This window comes from Eupeodes corollae, chromosome 1, assembly GCF_945859685.1.
Source record: "Eupeodes corollae chromosome 1, idEupCoro1.1, whole genome shotgun sequence".
Classification (NCBI taxonomy): domain Eukaryota; kingdom Metazoa; phylum Arthropoda; class Insecta; order Diptera; family Syrphidae; genus Eupeodes; species Eupeodes corollae.
Window position 1 is genome coordinate 51392242 of NC_079147.1, and position 24796 is coordinate 51417037.

General features: G+C 34.6%; 3 protein-coding genes across 4 annotated transcripts in view; 1 reads left to right on the forward strand and 2 right to left on the reverse strand.

The window, feature by feature from the left end:
- The first annotated feature begins 57 nt into the window (after positions 1-57).
- On the forward strand, positions 58-5043 carry LOC129941994 (CAP-Gly domain-containing linker protein 1). Its single transcript, XM_056050786.1, has 9 exons — positions 58-271; positions 343-415; positions 482-670; positions 3617-3730; positions 3797-3953; positions 4013-4395; positions 4451-4591; positions 4655-4785; positions 4846-5043. The coding sequence occupies exons 1-9, from the start codon at positions 237-239 to the stop codon at positions 4973-4975; spliced, it is 1353 nt and encodes a 450-aa protein (XP_055906761.1). The 5' UTR covers positions 58-236; the 3' UTR covers positions 4976-5043.
- LOC129941995 (vacuolar-sorting protein SNF8) lies at positions 4979-11212 on the reverse strand. Its single transcript, XM_056050787.1, has 4 exons — positions 10723-11212; positions 10538-10667; positions 5237-5383; positions 4979-5175 (listed from the first exon to the last, which is right to left on the reverse strand). The coding sequence occupies exons 1-4, from the start codon at positions 11060-11062 to the stop codon at positions 5034-5036; spliced, it is 759 nt and encodes a 252-aa protein (XP_055906762.1). The 5' UTR covers positions 11063-11212; the 3' UTR covers positions 4979-5033.
- An 8755-nt stretch (positions 11213-19967) lies between these two features.
- LOC129939498 (prion-like-(Q/N-rich) domain-bearing protein 25) overlaps positions 19968-24796 on the reverse strand; it is a 38655-nt gene continuing 33826 nt past the window's right edge. For both annotated transcript variants that reach the window (XM_056047530.1, XM_056047529.1), the window contains exons 2-11: positions 22776-23068; positions 22595-22712; positions 22222-22521; positions 22032-22151; positions 21565-21684; positions 21217-21483; positions 20993-21139; positions 20736-20864; positions 20525-20674; positions 19968-20390 (exon numbers count right to left, since the gene is read on the reverse strand). In XM_056047530.1, the coding sequence (XP_055903505.1) occupies positions 20290-20390; positions 20525-20674; positions 20736-20864; positions 20993-21139; positions 21217-21483; positions 21565-21684; positions 22032-22151; positions 22222-22521; positions 22595-22712; positions 22776-22886 (1563 nt within the window). In that variant the 5' untranslated portion in view covers positions 22887-23068 and the 3' untranslated portion in view covers positions 19968-20289. The remainder of the gene's footprint in view (positions 20391-20524; positions 20675-20735; positions 20865-20992; positions 21140-21216; positions 21484-21564; positions 21685-22031; positions 22152-22221; positions 22522-22594; positions 22713-22775; positions 23069-24796) is intronic.

A 24796-nucleotide genomic window follows, 5' to 3' on the forward strand; every position in this document is an offset into this window, starting at 1 on the left:
GAAATATTTATGTCACACTGACGTTCAAAACATTCACAAGAAACAGCCCCTTGTTTTGTACAAGCAAAATATCCTTGGTTACCTTGCAACCCCATTCCAATTTACTATAGTAACGTGTTTTCCAAAACAACAATATTCAAATTAAGTAAATAAACTTCAATAAAATAAATATCTGTAAACAGTATCAAAATTCGAATAATGCATAAAATTTGGAAAACCTAATTTCGTTGTCAATTATGACAACAAATATCAATATTTTACCCCCCGATACGTATGAACACATTTTAAATAAAATTACTTTTTTTCAAAATAATAAAGTTAAATGTTTTCTTCTTTTTTAAGAAATTTTGAAGAAATAAAGAACAGTTTCGAAATCATTATTAAAAAAATTGAACACGAACTGGATTCTAACAAAGTAAAACATCGATAAATAAATAATTATAACTTAACTTCCAAATAAAGTCTTGAATTTTTTGACCAGGAGGAACAAGCCAAACTAAAGGAACAAGTTCAGAATGAATTAGAAAATAATAATCGCATCATTTCGAACATCAATAGTATTCAACCGGCTTCAGCTATAGTAAGCGATCAGAATTGTAAAACTGAACATAAACAACTGACTGATGATGCAATAACGAATTTATCGAAGCAAGTGGAACATTTAAAAGAGGTAAAATAGAACTTTAATTTCCCTTCAGCTACTTAAAAGTTTTTCACGGTGATCTAAATTCTTTGGACGAAAAACTTAACCACTCCTTACTTTTGCTTTAGTTGGCGCTACAGCGCATTGTGCTCCTGGGCCTCAAGTAATAACTTTCGCCAGTTTAATCGATCTCTAGCTTGCTGCCTCCAGTTTCGCATACCAAATTCACGTGCGTCGGCCTTATCTTGATTACTCCACCGGAGATGAGGCATGCCTCTGCTTTTTGTTCCCTCAGGCTTGGCGTTGAATACCTTACGGGCTGGAGCTTCGATGTTCATTCGCTCGACATGCCCTAGCCATCTTAAGCGTTGTACCCGCAGTTTTTTGACCAGTGCCAAGTCGCTGTACAGCTCGTATAACTCCTGATTAAATCTACTCCGCCAGATGTTACTTTGCCTGTCGACACAAACCGGACCATAGATCGTACGCAGAACCTTCCTCTCAAAGATACCAAGAGATCCTTCATCCGCCTGGGAGAGGGTTTATGCTTCTGCACCATACAGCAAGACTGGGATGATTAAAGTTTTGTACAGTGTCTCTTTGGTACTTCGCGATAGGGCCTTATTATATACATAAATACTTCGTTACATGACCGCATCACCTTGTCGAAGTCCTCTGGTGGTTTCGAAGGTTTCGTCGATTTTCTTCCAATTTTGACGCAGCAACGATCATTTTCCAGCGTCATCCTGATAAGACGTACCAGTTTGGTAGGGATACCAAAACTCAACATGGCACGGTATAGTTCGTTTCTGTCTACACTGTCATAAGCTGCTTTAAAATCGATGAAAAGATGGTGTGTTTCGATGTTATGTTCTTGGGTCTTTTCCAGGATTAAGCGTAGAGTGGTAATTTGGTCGATGGTAGATTTGCAGGCCTGAAATCACACAAGTAAGGGCCAATTAGTTCGTCAGTAAATGGCTTCAGGCGTTCACATAATACGCTGGACAAGATCTTGTACGCGATGTTTAAAAGGCTTATGCGGTCACCTTTTTTATGGATCGGGTAGATGGTACTTCAGTTCCATTCACCGGGCATGCTTTCTTCCGACAAGTTTTAGTAAAAAGCTGGTGCATGCTCCTTACCAGAAATGCTCCAGCGTACTTAAAAAGCTCCGCCTGCAGACCCTCATCACCTGCCACTTTGTTCGACTTCAGCCTGGTTATAGCTAGATGGATCTCACTTTGGTCGGGTAGGTGGAACTCTAGATCGTCAACCAAATGTATTTGACGTGGCTGCTCGCTGGCGGAATCGTTGACTTAATCACCATTAAGCAGCTGGTTGAAATGATCTCTCTAAATTTTTCGCATTTACTGCGTCTCGACTACGGTATTCCCTACCTTATCCTTGCAGGCCTCAGGGTGGCTAGTGAATCCCGTTGTTTTCTTTTTGATTGTTCTATAAAAGCTCCGCACCTGTTTCCTGTTAAAACATCCCTGAATCTCCTCGACTTCACGCTTCTCATGGGCTTTTTCCTTCCTTCTGAGCAAGAAGTTCTCATCCCTTCTCTTGTCGACGTAGAGCTGGCGCGAAGATCGTGTCCTCCTTTGGTGACACAATCTGTATGCCTCCGTTTTGGCTTTGTTTGCCTGAGCACATTCAGAGTCAAACCATGGGTTCCTTGGTGGCGGCTGTGAGAAATCAGCACCTCTTCCGCAGCATTCCTGATGGATTGTTTGCAAAGCTGAGAGTGGGTCTCTGGGCACATCTCGTCCGTGCTCTAGGGATACTCGGTCGGCAAAGGCATTAGTGGTATCCTCTTGCTGCAGTCTTCCAACGTTGAATCTTCGCCTCGAGGTTGTTCATCACCTAAGAGCTTCCATGGATATTCGTACGAGCAGTTTAGCACCAACTAGGTAGTGGTCGAAATCTATGTTGGCTGATCTGTACGTACGAACGCCAAGTATGCTAAAGGAGTGTCTTCCGTCAATAGCAACATGATCGATTTGATTGCATGTTCGATCATGGGGGGACCGCCAAATACCTTTGTGGATATCTGGGCGGGGGAATCTGGTGCTACTCAACACCATGCTTTTCTCGGCTAGGGAGTCATTAAGCCTGAGTCCGTTTCCAGATGTGATGTCGGGTAGACTGTGTCTTCCGATTGACCTACCAAAGATGCCTTCTTTACCAATTTTGGCGTTAAAATCTCCCAGGGGAATTTTGACATCGTTTTTGGGACATAGCTTATATGTTTGGACGAGGAGCTCATAGAATTTTTCTTTGGTATTGTCATCCTTCTCTTCCGTCGGGGCATGTGCACTAATAATTTGTCCCTAATGCGGATAGTCGTCACCCTTTCGCTTACTTCCCGAAAGCTTAAAACTCTTTTCCTTACTTTCCCTCTGACAGCAAAACCAAATCCAAATAAGCGCTTCTTCCCATCGAGTAGACACTTCCCATAGTAGAAATCACAGCCTTCAATCTTCCTACTGCCTGGCCCATTCCATTGCATCTCCTGAAGGGCTGTCACTTTCCATCTACATACACGTAAATCGTTGTCCGGTTTTCATTTGCGGAGGGGGGGGGGGGGGTTGTCAGTCCGTTCATCCAAGGCTATTACTTGTGTTTTCATCACACTTTAAAATTTCCTTTCATGGCCGGCTTGTCAGATCTGCGCAAGACTGAGATCGTTAGAGCTGGTTCTTCACAGCTATATCTGGTCTTTTGCTCTACTTCCTGAGAATGTAACTCAAGTGACACAGCTCTGGATCGTATGGATCCAGTGTTCGTCGTTAGTTCACCCCTCGGCTATCCAGCGTTCGCCACTAGGAGGTGACGATACGATTTTGCACCACCACTTAACCACAACGCCATCTATTATTTTTTAAGTTAAATCTTTTACTTCATTCTCACCAAAAGTTGCTTAGGTTTAATGATTCCATTAACAAATTTCTATATTAAATTATTTTCAAGGAACGAAGTACCATTCGACAGCTATGGAAAACTTCTCAAGAAACAATTACGAATCTAGAAGTTGAGATTCAAAACTATCGTAAGCAGCTTTTTAAACCAAGTGCTTTTGCAGAGGTATTTTTATATTGTTTTTATTCCAACAATAATCCAGAATTAATCGAATAACGTTTATCTTTTAAGATAAAATATCAATATAGCACTGCCATTAAAAATCTTCAAAATATAATCCAAAACCAAAAGAATGAACTTGCCAAACAATCCCAAATTATTCGTGATCAAGACAATGAAAAGAATCAAGCAAATATTCGTATAAAAGAATTGCAAGCTATAATTCAAGGTCAGTATAAATGTTGGTCTCCTTAAAACCAAATCCCTATAACAATTCTTAACTTTTAGATCAAAAGAATAAACTTTGTGAGAACCAACAATTGGAACAAATAAATTCTAATTTAAAGCACAAACTTCAAGAAGTTCTTCACACTAACTCCGAATTAGAACTTTCGACGACTCTAGCTAAGGGAATGGTTGATGAGCGTTTCGTTCGAGAGAAGAAGGCATTGGAGAAACTGCAGGAGGCTCTTCTCATTGCCGAAACTGCCGTTGCCGAAAAAGAAGAATCCATTAAACGTGAACAGGTTATTAAAGAAGAATGTGAAACTTTAGCCTCCACAATAGGCCAAGTAATGGAAGAAGCAGCACGGAAAGTTGAAAAGGACGTTGTATGTCTTCGAGCGCAATATGAAGAAAAGGAGAAGGCATTAATGAAAAAACACAATGAGGTGAGTGTAAACAAACGCAAAGCCGAATCCGTCTTAAATCATCAAATCTTTATAGGTTTTACAAGAACTGGACAAACAAGTGCAGTCAAAACGATTAGCCGAGGCTCGTTGTAAAGAAATCGAAGCAAAACTTAACGATGTACTTAGAGCGAACAACAGACTTGACAGTGAACTTCAAATTGCATCTCAAGCTATAGTAAAATTTTCACAATGTCCATCCAAATAGTTTCCCTTATTAAATTTTCCTTAACTAAAATAGATAGCAATGGAACTTAAATTAGAAGCAACTGAAAACCTGATGAAAGCAGACAAGACCTCAGACAGGTTTTGTGAGGAGCGAGAACAACAGTTGAGACAATATATAGAAAACAATAAACAACTGAAAGAAAGGTAAAAAAATAAATTAAATTAAATTAATTTCGGTTTAAAAAAAAAATTAAATTTTCAAAGATGGAAAAACACAATTGAAGATGTGACAACAAAATTTAGCAATGAAATTCAAAGACTTCAAAAAGAAAATTCCAACCTCAAGGCAGAAATCCATGCCCAACGACTGAAAGTGGATAAAACAAATCATTAAGACTTTTGTTACCTTTTGTTTTTGTTGTTTTATTGATTAAAAAATAAATAAATCGCTTTTAAGAAGAACTAATTGTTGTTGTTCGTCCTGGGAATAAACTGGGAAACCAATACATTTTTTCTTCACCTTGGTCATCTATCCAACACAAGCCTTCACTGACGGTTTTTTCAATACCCTGTTTAGCTCGGTATTCAGTCCATCTACAAAACAATTGTTTAAATATTATTGTAAATTTAGTCCAATACTATAAAATTAAATTACCCTTGTTGCTTCATGAGCGATGAGATGGTTACAAAGCCTTGTTCGTTACTTGATGCGGCAGTGAGAATAGCAGCTTCGTCTAGACTCAATTCGGCAGGGATTGATTGGACCATGTACTTGCCTTTGGCGACTTTGTACACTGTGAAGCTGAAGAGAAAGAAATGGAATAGATTTTGAAAGTAAACTAAAGAACACGAAGTAATTTGAATTTGTTTTATTTTGTTGAAAGTTGAGATTTGATACTTTGTTTTTAAAAACAAAGACAAATTGTATTAATTTTTATATGTTTGATGTATTGAAAATAAATATTATTACTGTTCAGAATCTTAAAACATCTGGTTATGGGCCTCATCACGTTCTAAATATTGAGAAAAGATGTCTGAAACGAAATTCAGTATTAAAAAGCTTCGGAGAAGCGAAAACTCTGAAGACTGGAAATTTTCCGTTGAAGCTTATTTTCAAATGAAAGGAGACGGAGAAGGATGCAATGAAGCTCTTAAACGCAAAATCGGAGCTTATATTGCTTGTTGAAAGATCCATTTATCCTCATATAAGACATTGCAAAAGCGCTAAGGAGTTTTGGGTCTTGTGAGGAGATTTGGACTCATACAGAAGTTTTGTTCTACAAAATTGAAAGATTTCTCTACCGTAGATGCGTACGTTAACGATGTTTTAAATTCATCGTACAAGCTCAGGTCTGTTGGTCTTAACGTAGATGAAGAATGGATAGGATCAATGCTTTTAGCTGGTCTCCCCTTAGAATACAAGCCAATGATAATGAGAATCCAAAGCTCTGGGATTCTTATTACAGGAGACAGTATCAAAACCAAACTTCTTTAAGACCTTAATTTGGTTGTAAGTCAAGATACTGAATTTGTTGGCAAGAACAAGAAAAACATTGGGGATAAGAGCTTTAAGGGTCCTAAATGTTAAAACTGCAACGAATTGGGCCATATTTCTGCTAAATGTCCAAAAAAGAATAAGAACCATCAAGAAAAGAAGAATGCGATGTTGGGATTTTTTTCCGTCACGGCTCTTGACAACGAAGAATGGTATTTCGACTCAGGAGAGTCAGCTCACATGTGATCAAATAGATAAGATGGAAAATCTTAACTCTGAGGTTATTGTTGCAAATAATTCATAAATGCAAGTCCAAGGTATTGGAAAATTCAAAGAAAGTGAGGTTGAATTTTTAGAAGTCCTTCGCGTTCCTGACTTATGCATTAATCTTTTATCAGTCTCAAAAATTGTTCAGAAGGGTTTTTCAATGATTTTTTTCCAAGAATGGATGTTTAGTGAAAGACCAAAGGGGTAATGTTGTTGCAACTGCAAGCTTGGTGAACAATATGTACCGACTCAACAGACCAACCAACCAAAGTGCACACTTTGGCACAAGCATGTTGGACATCCAAGTATTAAAACCACACAAGCTATGATTCCGAAAAAGGTGCAGAATATTGATTGCGATAGTTTAAAAATCAATTGCATCATATGTATCAAAGGTAAAATGACAAGCCTGCCGTTTAACTCAATTGGTACTAGAGCAGAATCAATATTAGAACTAGTACACACAGATCTTTGTGGTCCGATTGAACAAAAATCAATTGGAGGTTCAGAGTACATGCTTCTATTCATTGATGATTTTTCAAGAAAAGTCTTTGCGTTTTTCAGTAAAAGCAAGAATGAGGAAGAGGAAAAGTTCCTTTAGTTCAAAAATTTTGTAGAAAATAAGACTGCTAACAAAATAAAGGCCATTAGACGCGACAATTGAAAGGAATATTGCAATTTTAAGATGAAGAAGATTCTAGATGCAGGCATTCAACATCAAACAACGGTTCCTTATTCTCCACAACAAACAGAAAGAATAAATAGAAACATAATCGAAAAAGCACGTGGTCTTCTCATCGAGTCTGGTTTACAGAAACGTTTTTGGTCTGAAGCTGCAAATACGGCAGTTTATTTAACGAACAGAACACCTTGCTAAGGTACAAAAGAAAAAACACCTGAAGAAATTTGGAGTGGAAGAAGAGTGAATCTTAAAGTTTTTGGTTGTCAAGCAGTTATTCACATTCCAAAAGAAAAGCGGAAGAAACTCGATGACAAAGGAAAAGAAGTAATTTTTATCGGATACTGCACACACTCAAAATCATATCGCTCCTATGACGTTAAGAATAGAGAAGTCATAATAAGTCGAGACGCAGTTTTCCATGAGCAAATTTTTCTAAAGGATGGTGAGACAAACGATACATCTTATTGTGATATTTTTACAGGATACGATTCAGTGGGGAATGAAGACGAAATTCCATCAATGAATTCAAGCAATGAAATACCAATCGAAATAAGTGACGAAACAGTTTTTTGGATGCCCAAGATGATTTAATTGTTGAAGAATCTTCAGAAGGAATCATACCTGAGAGAGGAATAAGACAATCTACCAGAATAAGAAATCCACCTGAAAGATACGGTTATCTATTGTACGTGGCCAGCAACAATGATGAAGATCCAAAGACAGTATGATTTGGATATCGATCAAATAGATGTTGTGACTACTTTCCTGCAAAGTGAATTGAACGAAGAAATTAACATGAATCTCCCTGAAGGTTTTGATAATGTTCAAAATAAAGTATGTAAACTCAAGAAATCACTGTACAGTATTTACGTAGACGATTTTTACAAATAACAAAGATGAAAAAAGAATTATCAAAGAAAATTTGCCTAAGTCATTCGAGCTGAAAGATAATACATGCAATTTGTAACATCATTTGAAAAAGCCTGATGGAATCTGGACAGCCTCTCCAGCCAAATCTCTTGAGCTACTGATGAAGACTCATTTTCCGGGTTGCAAGAGTGATAACCCCGAACCGCTTGAAACCACAGAGCTAAACGTAGCTCATGTGGAGCAAGTCAATTCCGTTATAATCAGAGAAAATATTTTGTGGGCCATCAATACTTTTTCTTCATATAAATCCCCAGGCATGCTTTTAACAACGTCCTTACAGAATCCATAGACGAATCGCTCGTTAAGTTCGGTGTAGAAGACTTCATTCGAGAATGGATTGTTTCCATGCTTAGTGGTAGGAAGATTCGAGCTACTCTAGGCAATACAATCGCAACAAAACAACAAAACACGTAAGTAGGGAAACACCCCAAGGTGGTGTCCTTTCGCCTCTTCTATGGCTTCTGGTCATGGATACAATTCTCGTTAAATTAGAGAGATGTGGAGTGAAGGCGGTAGCCTATGTGGATGATTTGGTGCTATTGGTGTCAGGAAAGTACACCTCTGTGATTAGTGAAATCACGGAGTCAGCTTTGAAGAAAGTTAGCAGCTGGGCCACGAGTTATGGACTAGGAGTTAACCAAAGTAAAACTGAACTGTTGCTCTTTACCACCACAACTAAAGTACCGCCCTTCACGCCACCTCGACTCAACGGTCAAATCCTATCATTGTCTTCCAGTGCAAAATATTTGGGAGTTATACTCGACCCTAAACTAAACTGGAAACTAAATATTGAAGTACGGGTTAAGAAGGCCTGTGTTGCCTTCTACGCCTGCAGCAAAACTTTCGACAAAAAGTGGGGACTTCAGTCGAAGATGATTTTATGAACGTACAAAGCCGTAGTACGTCCAATCTTAACATATGGGTCGATTGTGTGGTGGCCTGCTCTTAACAAAGCCTATAATATTGACAAGCTAAAGAATGTTCAGAGAACAGCTTGCGTGGGCACCACAGGGGCCATGCGTACTTGCCCAACGGACGCCTTAAACTTTATTTTGGATCTTCTACCAATCGATCTTTTTATTAAATACATAGTTTCCTGCAGCGCTATTAGGCTGAAGGAATCAAACAGCTGGTTGTCAAAACCTTATGGTCACAGCTACACAACGAAATTGATTCATTCAGATATTATCTCGCCAGACACGGACTACTGCACTCCTACTTTTAGCCTTTGTAAGGGTTTTAAGGTTATTATCCCATCCAGAGAAGATTGGGAGGATGACATCGTGTCGATAGGTTTCGACACAACCATCTTTACTGACGGTTCAAAGATGGAGTGCGGAGTTGGTTCTGGGATCTTTTCTGAGTCCCTAAGTGTAGCTAAATCCTTTAGGCTTCCTGGCTTTGCTAGCGTTTTTCAGTCTTAACTGCTGGCAATAAGGGAGGCATGTAAAATACTTAAACAAAGTCCAAACCAAAACCGAAATGCGGCTATCTTTACAGACAGTCAGGCAGCTGTCAAAGCCATTAACTCGGCCACATCCTCATCTTAATTGGTCTAGCAATGTCGCGATGAGCTTGCAAGCCTGAATATTAACCTCGGTGGGAAATGAACGGGCTTACGAGCTAGCCAGGCAAGGATCGGCCCTTCATAGCTCACTTGCGGAAATGGTTAACATTCTTCTTGGTGCTATGAAGGGTAAAATCTTTTCTATGTGCCAAACTGAATCAAACCGAAGGTGGAGCAATTTACCCAACTGCATTATATCTAGGAAGATATGGCCCACCTATAATACATACAAACGATCTTCTGTGCAGGCCAAAGGAAGACATAGCCAGGATTGTTGCGGTTTGTACCGGACATTGGCCTATAGGAGTTTATGCGGAGAAGTTGGGTATCTCCTACAACACCTTTTGCCATAGTTGTAGTGACCAAAGAGAAAATGAAACGATAATCCATTTTCAAAATCTCATTGGATAGCGGTTAAACAACTTTTCCGTGTTATAAAAGGAACAATAAATTACAAGCTAAAATACACTCGAGACATTGAAAGATGTTTAGAAGGATTTTCGGAAGCTGACTGGGTGGGCTAGTGACTCAGATGACAGAAAATTAACTCCATGTTATCTCTTTAAATACCAAGGAGGACCTATTTCGTGGAATGCAAAGAAACAACCTACTGTCGCTTTCTCCACCACAGAGGCTGAGTATATGGCCTTAGCCTTAACATCTCAAGAAGCACTTTGGTTCAAAGCACATCGATATAAGGCATCTTTTCATTCGAAATCTTATAAAAGATAATAAATTAAAAGTAGAATATTTGAAAACTGAAGAGATGTCTGCTGATGTTCTAACCAAAGGACTCCCTGCTACAAAACATAACAACTGTTGTACTCTCATTGGTATAAAAGTATAAACATCTAGTGGGGGTGTTGAAAGTTGAGATTTGTTACTTTGTTTTTAAATACTTAGTTTATTTTATCGTTATCAAATTGTTCTAATTTGTATGTGTTTGATGTATTGAAAATAAATAATATTACTGTTCAGAATCTTAAAATATCATATTTTGTTTTAAGAATCTTACCCATTTCCAAAAATATTAAGTTTTTTGGTAGCCATTAGAATGTCTTCTTGTGTTATTTCCTGATGGGCTGCACTTTTACCTCTCGAAGCTACCAATCTATTCCTCAGTTCCCCGAGTTCCATGAGACCACCTACGAATTTTGGTTTATACACATTTCGAACAAGATTCCAGGACTATGACTATACCTGTTTTTTCATTTAATGCCAAACAAACTTCGACGACCTGAACTCCGAGTTCATAATAAAAATCACCCATTCCCAAAACACTCCAGAAACCCTTCCCCGTAGCCAATGGATCTACTCCAATCGCTGCACACATTTCTTGAAATTGCCTTCGAAATTGAGCATTCTTACGAATTTCATTCTTATGGCTCATTGCAAATTCTTCGAGCTTAACGCGAAAAACTTCTAATTGTTTAGTCATTTGTTCCATTTGAGATTCCTGCATAACATTGCCTTTATCTTTATATTTTTCAGCTTCATATTGTTGCTGTTGAATTGCACCCAAACCAGCTCGACGTCGCATTGTTATAAATGTTTAAGGTTATGACCAATAGTATTAGATTAAAATAAACTTTTACTTATTCAATATTTATGGTTATTAAATGTGGAATTGAAAGAAAAATAATTGGGAGTGTAAATTCTGCAGAGGAAAAAGATAAATACAAATCTATCAAAATCAAAACAATCAGAACTGTCAATCTCAAAAGTAACACAAGACGACAAGTATTCCAGTCAAATTAGAAACATTTCCAGTGATGATTGGAATAAGGAATATTTGTATTGACACAAAAATACTACTAGGTGTATTTTTATTCATTAGACTAGCTGCCTTGCCCGACTTTTCCTGTTCGTCTAAAATTTGATTTAAGGTTATATAATAAATTTACATTATTTGTATAAAAGATAAAACTTATGTTGTATAAAAAATAATTGGCTCAACTTATTGATTTATTTGATAGATTAATACAAAAAATTAGGTGGCGCAACAATCCGTAGAGAACCAGAGCCTATTAACTTACAACTCTCAACCATTCCCTTGTGCGAGTAATTGCAGGAATGACCATACAAAAAAATGTATATACATTTGGCTTAATACTTACATAAATAATATCTAATCATAACTTAAATTAAACATTTGTTGGCACAAAGGGGGCCTAACTTTTTACATTGGTAAATTACAAAAATCAACATGTGTTTAATATGAAATCGATGGCTAAGATAATGAGTGTCGTTGGCGAGGCTCATCTCAGGTTGTTCAGTCCCGGTTGTACTGATGGAGGTTGGTTGGGTGTGGCGGTTGTCGTTAATGATTGTTCATCCTTCTCATTAATTGGTTAGGGTGGCTGGCGACTTTGGTGAATATTTTCCTTGCTGCCTGTGCAAGGAACTGGTCAAGTAGCTTGCAGGGATGAAGGGGACCTACAGTTTATATGCTTTTTCATGACAATAATTATTCTTAGAGAATTTGTCAATACCTCAGAAGAGGCAGTACCCGTAAACAAAACTTTAGGTGGCACAGGGAGGGATCGTACCCAAGACCTCTCGCATGAATATCCAACGCACTAACCATCATGCCACGGGATATATATATGTGCAAATAAATAATAACTATAGCAATTTCAGTGCGAGGAATCATTTATTTCTATTTTAAATTAATTTTCAAAGTTCACTTTTTCACATACAAAACACGTTTTTTAGTCAGTGTTGCCATACTTTTTTTTTTTTGGATTTCTTTGATTTTAGTACTCAAATACATAAAGTACTTTGCATATACCCAAACTCGCACCCACCCTAAATTATATAGTGACAACAAGAAGGGGGTTTCATGGGGCAACATTCCCCCTTACATACCGAGCTGTTAGAACGCCGTACTATTAATTCAAAAAAAATTGTTTTAGCTCAAGAAACACAATACAGAAAAAGTAGGGTTACGTCAGAAGAAGAAAATATTGTTTTTATGATTTGAAGGTGCTTTATTAGCTTAATATTTAAAACATGTTATATTGAGAGTCCTACCTAAATGTAAATAAAAATCAGAAGGAAATTCATGCTGCACCATTTCTTATTTCCAGATTCATACCAAAATCACACTCATCGAGAGCGATCACTGAAACTGTTATGATGGGCTGCAATTTCTCCATGACTATCTCTTGGGTTTCTGCTTTTGAGGACTCGCCTGGCTTGTCCAAAGAACTGAGGATCTTCTTGATGTTGGCATTGCTGTCCATCAAGGGGCGATAGCCCACTGTTGTGGTTTTATTTACTGGAACAACGATTCCCACATTGTGGAATGTTTTGGCGCATATTTTAATAGCTCGCTGCTACATAGCCCCCACCAGAGATTTTCTTTTATACTTATTCTCCTCCACAAGTGAACTTATTACCTTTCTCATATCTCCCAAATTCTTGTAATTGAACGGAGTTACCGCAAAGTCTTTCTCCAGGTAGTAAGCGAAAGCGTGGAACATATTTGTGGCGACGAGTTCGAAGACGCATCCCTTGGAAACGTTATTACGAACTATGAGCAAGTCTTCCTCGTCCTCGTGATGACCCCACGCCAGTAGCCATAGTGGATTCCAGTTCCTCGCTTAACAAAGAGCATTTGAAACTCTAGAGGATCATAAAAAAGCTCCAGCTCCCCTAAAAGTATGCTTTTCTTTTCTCTTCCATATTCTGTAAATAAAAAGAAAAGCAAAAACTTTATAACTAATATTACTTACATACAACGACCAAATTTATTTCAAAATGAAATATTTGTTTTGACAGCAGCCATCAGCTGTTTTGTTTGAATATTTCGAAAGGTTATTATGTTTAGTTCAACTTTGAATTGTTATAAGTTTTCGAGAGGTTTTATATAAAACTTTTGGTTTACGAAAACTTGTGGTTTACCAAAAATGTATGGAAAAACTTGAGTTTTCGATGTAAGTTTTGGACGAAAAACGATAATTTCGCGAAAACCAAGTTTTGGAAGCCAATATGACTTGCAGAATGGTATTATTTTACGGTAGGTTTTGTTTTTGTTTTTAATAATTTTACGAATTGCTTCTTCAGTTAGTCGATTATGACGAAGATAGTCATCCTGAAATGGGAGGAAAGTGTATACGTTTAAAATCCCACTTTTGTAGTAAGTTTTAATTATTTCAATGTGTTGTTTGATTTTTAAGCGCTTTATTACCAAAAATGGCAAATATTCAATTAATATCAATTAATAGTATGCCACTGCAAATGGCAGTTAAGTTTGACAGGTGCTAAAGTCCAGACTTAGAAACTTGAACCTAAGAAATGAATTATTGTTGTTATACTCTATAGTTTAAGGCTTGTTGGTTAAATAATCACAGCTCTTATTAACTGTCAATTTTTCTGCAGTGTTTAGTAAAATCCCAGGTTCAGCTTGTATTGTACTGCAATTATTCTTCAAATGACAGGTCAATACTGTTATATTTTTAATATTTTTATTTTGTACTGTCAACAACAAGGAAAATAAAAAACGCGAACGGCAGTAAAACTGGGTTCAATTGCGGTATCTATCGACATTTTTCTGGACAGCAAGTTGACGTACAATTTATTTGATATAATCAAATACAACATTTGGCTGTGATAACAACTACTTATAAACACAGCGTTTTCTATAGTTAAACCACAGGCTTAGCCCTAAACTTAGTTTTAAATTTATTTATAAATAGCCTAAACTCTGGACTGAACAAGAGTTTAGCAAACATCTATGAATATGTCCCTTTATGTTTCTTTAAGTATTTTGATTATATTATTTAATATTAACAATTAGTTTTGTGTTTTTTGAAATATTTTCGATCCAAAAAAATATGAGAATTTAATACTTATTACTAAAATGACATTTATTTTCTTTTTTCTTTAAAGTTCAGGCAGTTCAAAAATTTGTAATATTAAGATTATGTTATTATAAATTGAATTTAAAAGTAAATAATTAGATAAAAGTTATTAATACTGATTACTGGCATAAGTCTCCCCAATGCTCTTACTTACTTCCTTTCATATTTTTGATAGATCCTCACTACGTCCTGCTGGTCCCTTGTTCTCTGGTTTCCATTTGGTCCTCAAGGCTAAATACATGAGCTGCTAAGCTCCATTTTAGCCTTTTTATGACGTCAATAAATCCGGTTCTATTGCGAATATCTTAATTTCGTCTAAAATATCCTTCACTGGTCAAGTGTTCATAATGCATCTGTTAGTTTTTTCCTAAAATGATTTTAGTTATTTTAGTTTCTTCGTCCAATGTTATATCGTCTTTTGTGTCATTTTTCATGACTTTAGTTTTTGATTTGTTTGATTGTAGTCCATAATTTTTGCACAAGGTAATTAGTTCCGTCGTTCGATCCCTGCCTATGCCATCTAAAGATTTTTTCACGGGTACTGCTTCTTGCGAGGAATTGACAAATTCTACAAAAGTAATTCCTCTTCATCCTTGGCAACAGAACTGGCACACAGGGATGATTGAGAATTGTAAGTCAATTGACCCTAGTTTTTAACGCTTAGCTCTCTTTCTTCTTCGTTAAGTAGTTGTGGTTTTGTTCTTAAGAAAAAAACGTTGGGTATCTTTGTGTAGATAATTGGGATTTTTGCTGTAGTCTTTTATAATATTTGCTAGATTGTCATATAAAAAACGAATAAAAATCATTATTCGTATTTAACTATTTTAAAAGCTGATTGATCTTTGTAGTTATATGTTTGTATTTCAATTAATATTATGGAATTTTAAATGGCAGTTGAGTTTGACAGCTTGGCTGCGTTTAATCCCTGGCAGATAGGATATCCGGATACCTTTTTATAAGTGCTTTACGTTTAAGAATACAGCTGGTCCAAAACAGCCGCGATGTCAAAAAAGGGATTCAAGGATATACGATAATTTCTGGTAATGTAGGTATCTGACAGACCCAATATAAATGAAAATACGACACAATAAATAAGTAGTTTATGTCAAACACACATTTCAAAAATATGTCTTTTAATTAGTAAGAGCAAGACAATACTTAAAACCTTAGCCAGCAACATTCGAACTATGGCCGTCGAATTGTATTTACTTCTCACTTAAAGTCAGACACATTCTTTTAAAGGTATTTTAAATAATGCTAGAATTTAACGACACTGTAATCGAAACCGAAAGACTTAATAAAAATGTTTTATGGTCTATAGAACCTAAGCAACCATTTTGTTTTTACATTTCAAAATTGGTTTTTCGATTCTTTCGATATTAAATAAATTACGCAATTTATGTGATATTATAGGTTTATGTTCATATATTGCATTTTTATCTTTTTTTATAAAATATACATTCTCAAATAAAAAAAAAAAATTAAAAAAATTGTTAAATTTTAATGTGCAAAACTTAAGCAACTTTGTTTCCACTGTAGGAGAATTTTTGATAACAGCAAAATTTGGCATAGAATGCAATCAACAAGAGTGTAACAAATGTCATTTATTAGTTTGGATCGATTAAGGCCCAGCTTCGGTTTGTTTTTCGATATGTCCCGAAATAAGTACGATTCCAACTTAAAAATCAAAATAATTAATGAAAATCAGAATTTTGGAGGTCGACCGCGTAGAACCGATAGACAAATTTGTAACATAATACAAAAAAAAAACTGTTCATCAGGATGTAGTACACTCATTAAATCTTAATGTTGATACAGGCCATGCAAAAAACCGTTGCTTGCAAAAAAAACATTTGAAAAAAAGGTTGTGTTTCAGTCTTATGTTATTAACTCAATGTAAGTATTAAATAAAACTTTTAACTTATTTAAAATAATTAGATTAGATTTTGCAAAAAAGTATCACCAATGGTCCGTTTAGAAATGGAAAACGGTACTTTTCAGCGATGAATCAAAGTTTAATTTAAAACAGTCAGATGGAATATGTCACGTGCGAAGAGGTAAGGGTCAACGTCTCAATCCAAGATACTGCAATGTCACAGTAAAACATGGATTTGGCAGTGTGATGATTTGGACCTGTTTCTCAGGATATGAACAAGGTCCTTTCCATCAAATTGAAGGAATAATGGACAAATTTGAATATAAACGTATCCTGGAAACGCAGATGTTACCATATTCCGATTGGAATATGCCGCTTCGAAGGGTGTTTCAACACGACAACGACCCGAAACACACATCGAAGCTGGTTAAAAAGTGGATTGAAGACAATGGGATTCAAGTTCTTGATTGGTCGGCACAATCACCAGACTTGAATCCCATTGAAAATCTTTTTGGGATTCTCAAAAATCGAGTCGCTGGGCAACGCTTCCAATCCAAAGCGGTGCTCTTTAAATCCTTACAAGAACAATGGAAAAACATACCACGAGATGTCATCTCTAATTTGATAGTTTCCATGCCGAGAAGATGTGCTGAAGTCGTAAGAAATAAGGGAAACTATATACAAAGTATTGAAAAGTAGCTTATGTTTTGCACATACGAAATCGTTGAATTTTTTGTTATTTTATTTTTAGAAAATGTTTATAATGTTATTATTTTTATATAAAGATAAAAACACGATACATAAAAATAAAACTATAATTCTACATAAATTGCGTTATTCTTTTAGTCGAAATGGTTGCTTAGGTTTAGCACAATACTGTGTGTATAGTTTATATTTTCGAGCATTGGCGCATTTGTACGTTCGGGATACCTTTAGTCGATCCCAAATCTCTCACGAACCAATAACGATATAGAAATAAGTTTTTCTCAACGAAAAAAAGTAAATAAAGTGATTCGATCAATTCGAGAGTTTACTGAATCCATCGAAAGTTCTTTATATTCAAAATCTTAGCAAATTTTTAGTTTCCTATGATTTTAAATAAATGTTACTTTTGTGTCGCTCAACTTTTAATAAAGGCCGGTGATTAATGGAAAAAGGTTTCCAGATACAATTAGTAGCAATTGAGTGCAATGCTGGGCTTTTCAAAAAAAAAACATAATAAAAAAGTTGATGGAAAAAAAAACGAAAAGGAATCAGTGGCCTTAATAAAACTCGTCTTCAGAAGCTTTACGTGCCTGAGATGTCATCAACAACCAATAACACTTCCATGACTTCTTAACTAACTTTACATAGTTTGCTAATTTAAAAAGTGTTAATTTATGGACAAACTTTAAATTAAAAAGAGGCTGGGATGCGACCCACACTGATAACTTCCCATCCCGTCTGTCGATTTGTCTTGCTTAAAAAAATGTCTATATGTATTTTTACCAAATTTGTGCACTATTTTTTGTAGATTTTATTTTTTATGAAAAAAACGGACTGTTGGATTTTTATATAAAAATTACTGAATATTGAAAACAATATTTTCTCTGAAATAAAATAAGTTTGAAGCCAATATTTTTAATTTTTGAAAAGCTATTTGAGCCGAAAGTAAATTTTTACCAAGTTTTAGTATTGTTTTTTTTTAGAGTTTTATTTTTTGCAAAAAAACTGACAATTCGAATTTTTTAAAAATTTTACCAAATGTTGAAAACAATATTTCTTATAAGATAAAATTAGTTTAAAGCCAATATTTAAAATTTTTGAAGAGATATTTGAGTCGAAAATTTTTTTTCAGGTTTTTATTTTTTGTAAAAAAAACTGTCAATTCGATTTTTCTCAAAACTTGTCTTAATGTTGAAAACAATATTTCTTATAAGAAAAAATTAGTTAGAACCTATTATCTCAAAGTTTTTAAAAGATATTTGAGTCGAAAATCATTTTTTACGAACTTTTGTTAATTTTTTTTTTGGTTTTTAATTTTTTTACAAAAACTGTCAAATCGATTGTTTCAAACTTTAACTGAATGTTGACAACAAAATGTTTCGAAAGATAAAAGTAAATTAAAGCCAATATCTCAAAGTTTTGAAAAGATATTTGAGTCGAAAATCAATTTTTACCAACTTTTATACATTTTTTTTAGGTTTTTATTTTTTGTAAAAAAAAAACTGTCAATTAGATTTTTCTCAAAATTTTATTACATGTCAAAAACATTATTCTTCGTTGCACAAAATTGTTTTGGAGATGAAATCATATTTCAGTAGTAAAATTTTGGAGGTGACAAATTTTTTTTTTCAGTTTTATTGATTTCTAAAAAAAACCGTTATATTGATTTTTTTCAAAAAATATACCTGTTTGGTATCACGTTATAATATATTATATAAAATTTAATTCAAGTCCCTAGCGTTTTTGGTTCGTAAGATATTTAAGGTTGACCAAAATTTTCACCTTTTTTTCAAACTGCTATGGTAAAAAAACCACCCACGCAATTTTCTTGAGAGCCCTTTCTGCATCTTTCTGCCTTATTATCTGTATAACAAAGTTTATTTGAAGTCGATATCTCTTCTGGTTCTTGAGCTATGGACGACGAAAAAACGTCGCGAACGTACGGACAGACATCTTTCTAAAAATCTTTTATTTCGACTCTAGGGACCTTGAAACGTCGAGAAATGTCAAAATTTTCAATTTGACAAATCGGACCCATTACAATAACTTCCTATGGGAAGTTAAAAATTCAGATATTGAGGGCTAACATTCGATATTCTTATTATTATTTGGAAAAATAATAAAAATCGTAAAATTTTTAAACAAAAAATAAAATTGGTATCGCAATAAAAAACAGATACACAATAAAAAACAGATACGTTCTTTTATTACAATTTAACTTCAAAAATGAAAAATTGAAATTTTTAAAACATATGACTGTTTGACATTTTAGTAACGTAAAAATCACAGAATGTTTACTTTGGCTTCGTTCAATCAATTCAATTGATAGAGTATCCGGATACCTATTTGTTAGTTTTTACATGTAAAATAACGGCTGAAATGTCAACAAAGGAATCCAAAGGTATTAAAGAATTTATGGGGTATATAAGTATCTGACAGAATTGCTGATTCAACACACGGGTGAATTTCAAGAAACTTGAAAATTGATTTCAGCTTTTTGAGATTTTTGGTAAACAAAAAGATACAAAATGTTAGTTGAAGTTGTATTTGAGGGTGTTCTGTACATAATAGACAGAATAGATTCTGTGCAGAATAGATTAATTGTTTTATCTTACAACAATTTTGACTTCAAAGCTTAAATGTTTCTCTGCTTTTTGTAAACAGCTGAAAGTAGTTTCATTTTTTGACAGCTATCTCAATACAGCTATCCAACTCGTTCAACAAGGTATCTAAAAATCCACCTATCCAAGATACCCTATGCATCACGAGATTGAACGCAGCCTTTAAGTATCACTTATGACACTTACGTTCAAAATTAACAGAAAAAGTTTGTTTATAAACAGTTTTCGAATTTAAGGTAGAAATTAAAAGAATATTGCTTAAATATGCTTAGAAATCATATTTTCTTTGTTTCAATACCTAATATCTCGTTTTAAACTTCACAAAAATGAATGTCCTCCCTTTTCAGAGAAAGAAAAGACAGAGACGAAAAAAAGACGTTTTAATAATTTGAGCTTTTTTCAAAATATTATTTATTCAAACGGACTTTTGATTAATAATTAAGAACTTAATAGCTATAAGATTCTTATCTTATTCTATTATTTGAATATATTGCTTGCTTATAATTTTACAAATTGTATCTAAACGATTTGTTAATTGTGTACATAATTATAATTAATTAATGCTTTTTTGATGTCTATAATACAATATTAAAAAGATTTAATGTACATTAAAATAAAATTAAAAATAAAGATCCTTCTTGCAATGGTTTGATGAAAATTAGATTTTGAATAAAATTGGATTCTAGTTGTTTTGTTTTTCTCAATAGAATGCTTGTTTCAGTGCTGCGCTTGTTATCAAAAATGCTGATCCAATTAACATAAATGTTATAATTTTAAGAGCACTTGGCCTTCCGGAAGAATCTAAAAATAAAGAAATATTTTTGGAAACATCAAGTTGATAAAATTATAGCAGACAACTTTATAGGACATGATATGACAGCAAGTAAACAACTTTTACATTTTTATGAAGAACTTTGACATAAAATCGAGCTTACTTTTTTTAGGTCCTACATGTGTGCACGTTCTTTGTGTCGTTGATGGCTGATATCCAATCTTGCATTGACATATTGAATTTCTACATTCGATATTTTCAGGATCTTTTTCCAAGTGACATTCGCCGGCTCTTGTACACGCTTCGCCCAAACCTATTATGACATTTTTGATCATTAATTGTTTTAAAATAAATATTTTCTAAAAACAACAAACTTTTTTGATCAACGCATTTTCCACCGCTAAAATGTTGTTTGTCACCGCAAACGCATTTTTTGTCTACACAGTTTGCTAAAAGTGGCTTACATTGTTCTGTTTCTACACATTCATCCTCGGGTTCTACAGCTGTTGAAACATTGAAAGAACAATTTAAAATTCAAATTAATTATAATGTCCTGTCAAATTCGCATTGACAGAACTTGAACATCTGTTTGAGAGAACTAAAACATCTAATTGACAGAACTTAAACTTACCTTGTTTTAAACATTCATCTTTAAAGTGCACATATCCCTTACGACATTGACAAGCTTTAGATTTTTCACTTTTGCTCTCAGTAGTCGATTCACAAACTGTATTGGTAGGCAAGCATTCTGAATCATCAATACATTCAGCTCCAACTCCTTAAATTTCAAACAAATGTCATTTATAAATTTAATGACAATTGGTAAATGTCACTTTATAATATAAGACTATGTACCTTTTGCACAAGCACCGTTATCTTCAATGTAGTTTTGTTTGCATTTACAAACATGTTCAGAAGAACATATAGAATTTTCAATAGGGCAACTATCGTTTGTCTCACATTGTGCTCCCAGGCCTTGTTTATAAACACAAAGCTGACTTGGTTCATCGTATTCGGCATATTCTTCACATGTGCATCGTCTGGGTATGGAAGGATGGCAGAAAACGGCACCAAATGGACTGCATTGACTGTTCGATGTACATGACAAATGATATTGGATGGCTGTCAAAAATTAAGAACAAATATTTTATTTTACCATTTCTATATTTGTTGCAAATAGTTTATTAAAACTTTAACACATACGTTTTCTGCATGAACGAAGACTACGCTCATAGAAATAGTTCTTTTGGCAAAGACATTTTTTAGTTGCTTCTTCGAATTCAAATTCACACTCGTCAACACTTTCGGCTATCTCTCCCAGTTCTTGAAAAACACAAATATTTTTTAACTTATTTTGTTAATGTCAAGTTTAAATTAAAGCCGCAAATGTGCTGTATTTAATTTTGAAATTCTGAATTTTAAAAATAAGGAATGTCACAGATTTAGATTGAATTTTATTTAAGGTGAACCCAAGTGTCTAATTATGAAACTTCTAATAATTCTTAAACGAACCTATTTTTGGAAAAATAAGCCAGTTTAAAATATGAGCGCTCAGAAAATTTCTGAAACTATGTATTTTTTTTGATTGATTGATCCATATAATTTGCATAATATGTAACTTAAGAACTGTCATTGAAATGAAAATGATACGAAGACATCAAATTTATTACCTGCAAAACACTTTCCATTTTTGGCGTAGTAACCTTGGTTACAAAAACACACATTATCGGCACAAGTTGAATGAGCCAATCCCGGACATGGATTACCATTGTCTGTACAACTGCTGCCATCTTTATAAAAGTTATAATTATGACAATTATAAAAAAAAACATAATAATTTAAATCGAAATATGGGTATACATTTCTTTTCATCCACATCATCGTCGGTATTCGATAAAGTTGATAATGTTTTATCTTCTTCATCGCGCGTTATTCTTCCGGTTGCCGTCGACGAAGCTGGATTTTCAATTGAAATATCTCTCTTAAAGTTGTTTAATGGTTTTAACTCGTACGATTCTAGGCTAGTTTGAACGGCAATTTCTCTTTGATTACGTGGGAAATCACCGTTTGTGCTTGTTGACGCACATACAAGATTTACACATTTGACATTGCTGCCAAGTTCATCACAGTCAGTATTAACGACACAAGTGTCATTAATTGCTGGAAAATAAAAACAGACATTTTAAAATTTAAAATGACATATTTTGTGAGAGATTGTAAACAATTTATATACCCATTGATTTGCGGCGACAAATGTTTCCATGTCTATTATAATATCCATCTGCGCACTCACAAATTTTATTTTTGCACATAACCGATTGGCGATCATATCCAAAATGGCAGTCGATGTCCTGTGAATAAATAGGAACAATGTAATAATGCAAAGGGGTTTATTAATTAAATTCGCTACTCACTGTTTGACATGAATTTCCGAGACCGTTTAATAGCCTACAACGTCCCCGAACATATGTATAACCATCATTGCATTCGCAGACCCCCTTATTACATTTAGCTCCAGATGGCATAAGATTGCATTGACCAGTTTCTTCACATTTTTCACTATACAGTGACGTCTTCAGACATTTTGTATAGTCCAATGAAAAGACATGATCAAAATCACATTGGCAAGTTCCAAAATTTGAGCATGTAGATTCCTCCGAAGTGCACTCTTCATTCGATTTACATGGCCAGACAAGTCCTTGTGATGCTATTTATAAAAAAAAAAAAACAAATTAGAAACACTTTTTGACACATTGCATAATTAAGTTCGTTAAGTTGAAATATCTCAATTCACTCGATTGCAGTACTGTCAACCAATACACTGACTTTATATGGAAAATATTTAGCTGTCAAAACAACAAAACACTGCTATTTTTATCCTCAATTTCTACTTCGTGAGGCGTTACACTGCAACTATAATAACTACAACTCAAAGGGTCATAGACAGGGTTGCGTATTTGTAGCGAATAAATAAATCCTCACTATATTTTCTTTTGTTTTCATTTTAAAGAACATTTTAATTACGCTGTCATTGGTGTTGCTGATGTTGTGTTGTTGCAGGTCTTGGCAAGTGTACATATGTACGGAATATAAAGCTGTGGAACAGACATTAGACAACCTCCTGTATGCCAATTAAACCGATTGGTTTTATTATAATGTCCAATGCAAGTTGGTGCAATTAAACTCCTTCTTGATAGTTTGACACGAAAAATATGACGGTTAGTAGATAAATTGGAGTTACCATATGGAACGAAATTGCTATTTTATGGTGGCTATTTTTAATTTTGAATATTCTAAAATTTGATTTGGTCTGATTTATATTTCAAACAATCTGCTTCAATAAAACAATAAAAAAAAATGCTCACATTGAACTCTTGACAATTATTTTGACATATCATCACTTTCTCTCGCTCCCATTCATTTTAAATTCGAATACAATTTTTGTTTAAATTTTAATCTCTTTCAGTGTCAAATGGGAGATGCAATTATGATTATTTCATCTGGGCCCCTCTTTGCGACAAAATAGGGGCCGTTTAGTGAGGGAAAATTTAAAAATTGGTCCGTCTATATTTCTGAGAATTTGTCCGTCAAATTGACAGATTAGGAGTACAAAAAGCACAACTCACTATTCCTTCTCACCTATAGTTATCAAAAGTGGGATATTTAAATAAGAAATTTTGTTGTTTCAAATTTACAAATCTCTGAGATCATAGAAAGAAAGGGTGATTTTTTAGCTACTATTTTTTTGAAAACACTTTTCACTGGTTTAAACAGCTGACACAAGTTTCGTGTTTTGTTTCCCTGTCATATACATCTTCAGTTTGGTCTTTAATTTAACCGTGAATCGTATTACAAACGAAAAATGCTTGCAAATTATTGAATTGTATTCTCAAAATGCGTGCTCTGTTAAGAAAGTTCATCGCGTACTTTTAACAGCAAAATTGTGGTCAGCGACAAGCTCACTTTTGGTTCAATGGTTACGTAAATAAACAGAATTGACGATTTTGGAGTGAATATCAGCCAGAAAAATTGCAATTCCAATGCATCCAAAAAAAGTCACAGTTTGGTGCGGTTTATGGCCTGGTGGCATCATTGGACCGTACTTCTTCAAAGATGATGCGAATCGGATAATATTCAACATTTTTTGCCCAAAATGCAAGAGCTTGACTTGCATGACATGTGGTTTCAACAAGACGGTGCCACATGCCACACAGCCCGAGCATTAATGGACTTATTGAGATGTGAGTTCGGTGAACATTTTATTTCACTTTCGGGACTGGTCAATTGGCAGCCTAGATCGTGCAATTTAAGGCCTTTAAACTATTTTTTGTAGGCCTATGTTAATGCTCATGTCTATTCAGACAAGCCCGCTTTAATTGGCGCATTGAAAGACAACATTGAAGCATTTATTCGTGAGATATGTTGATATGAAATG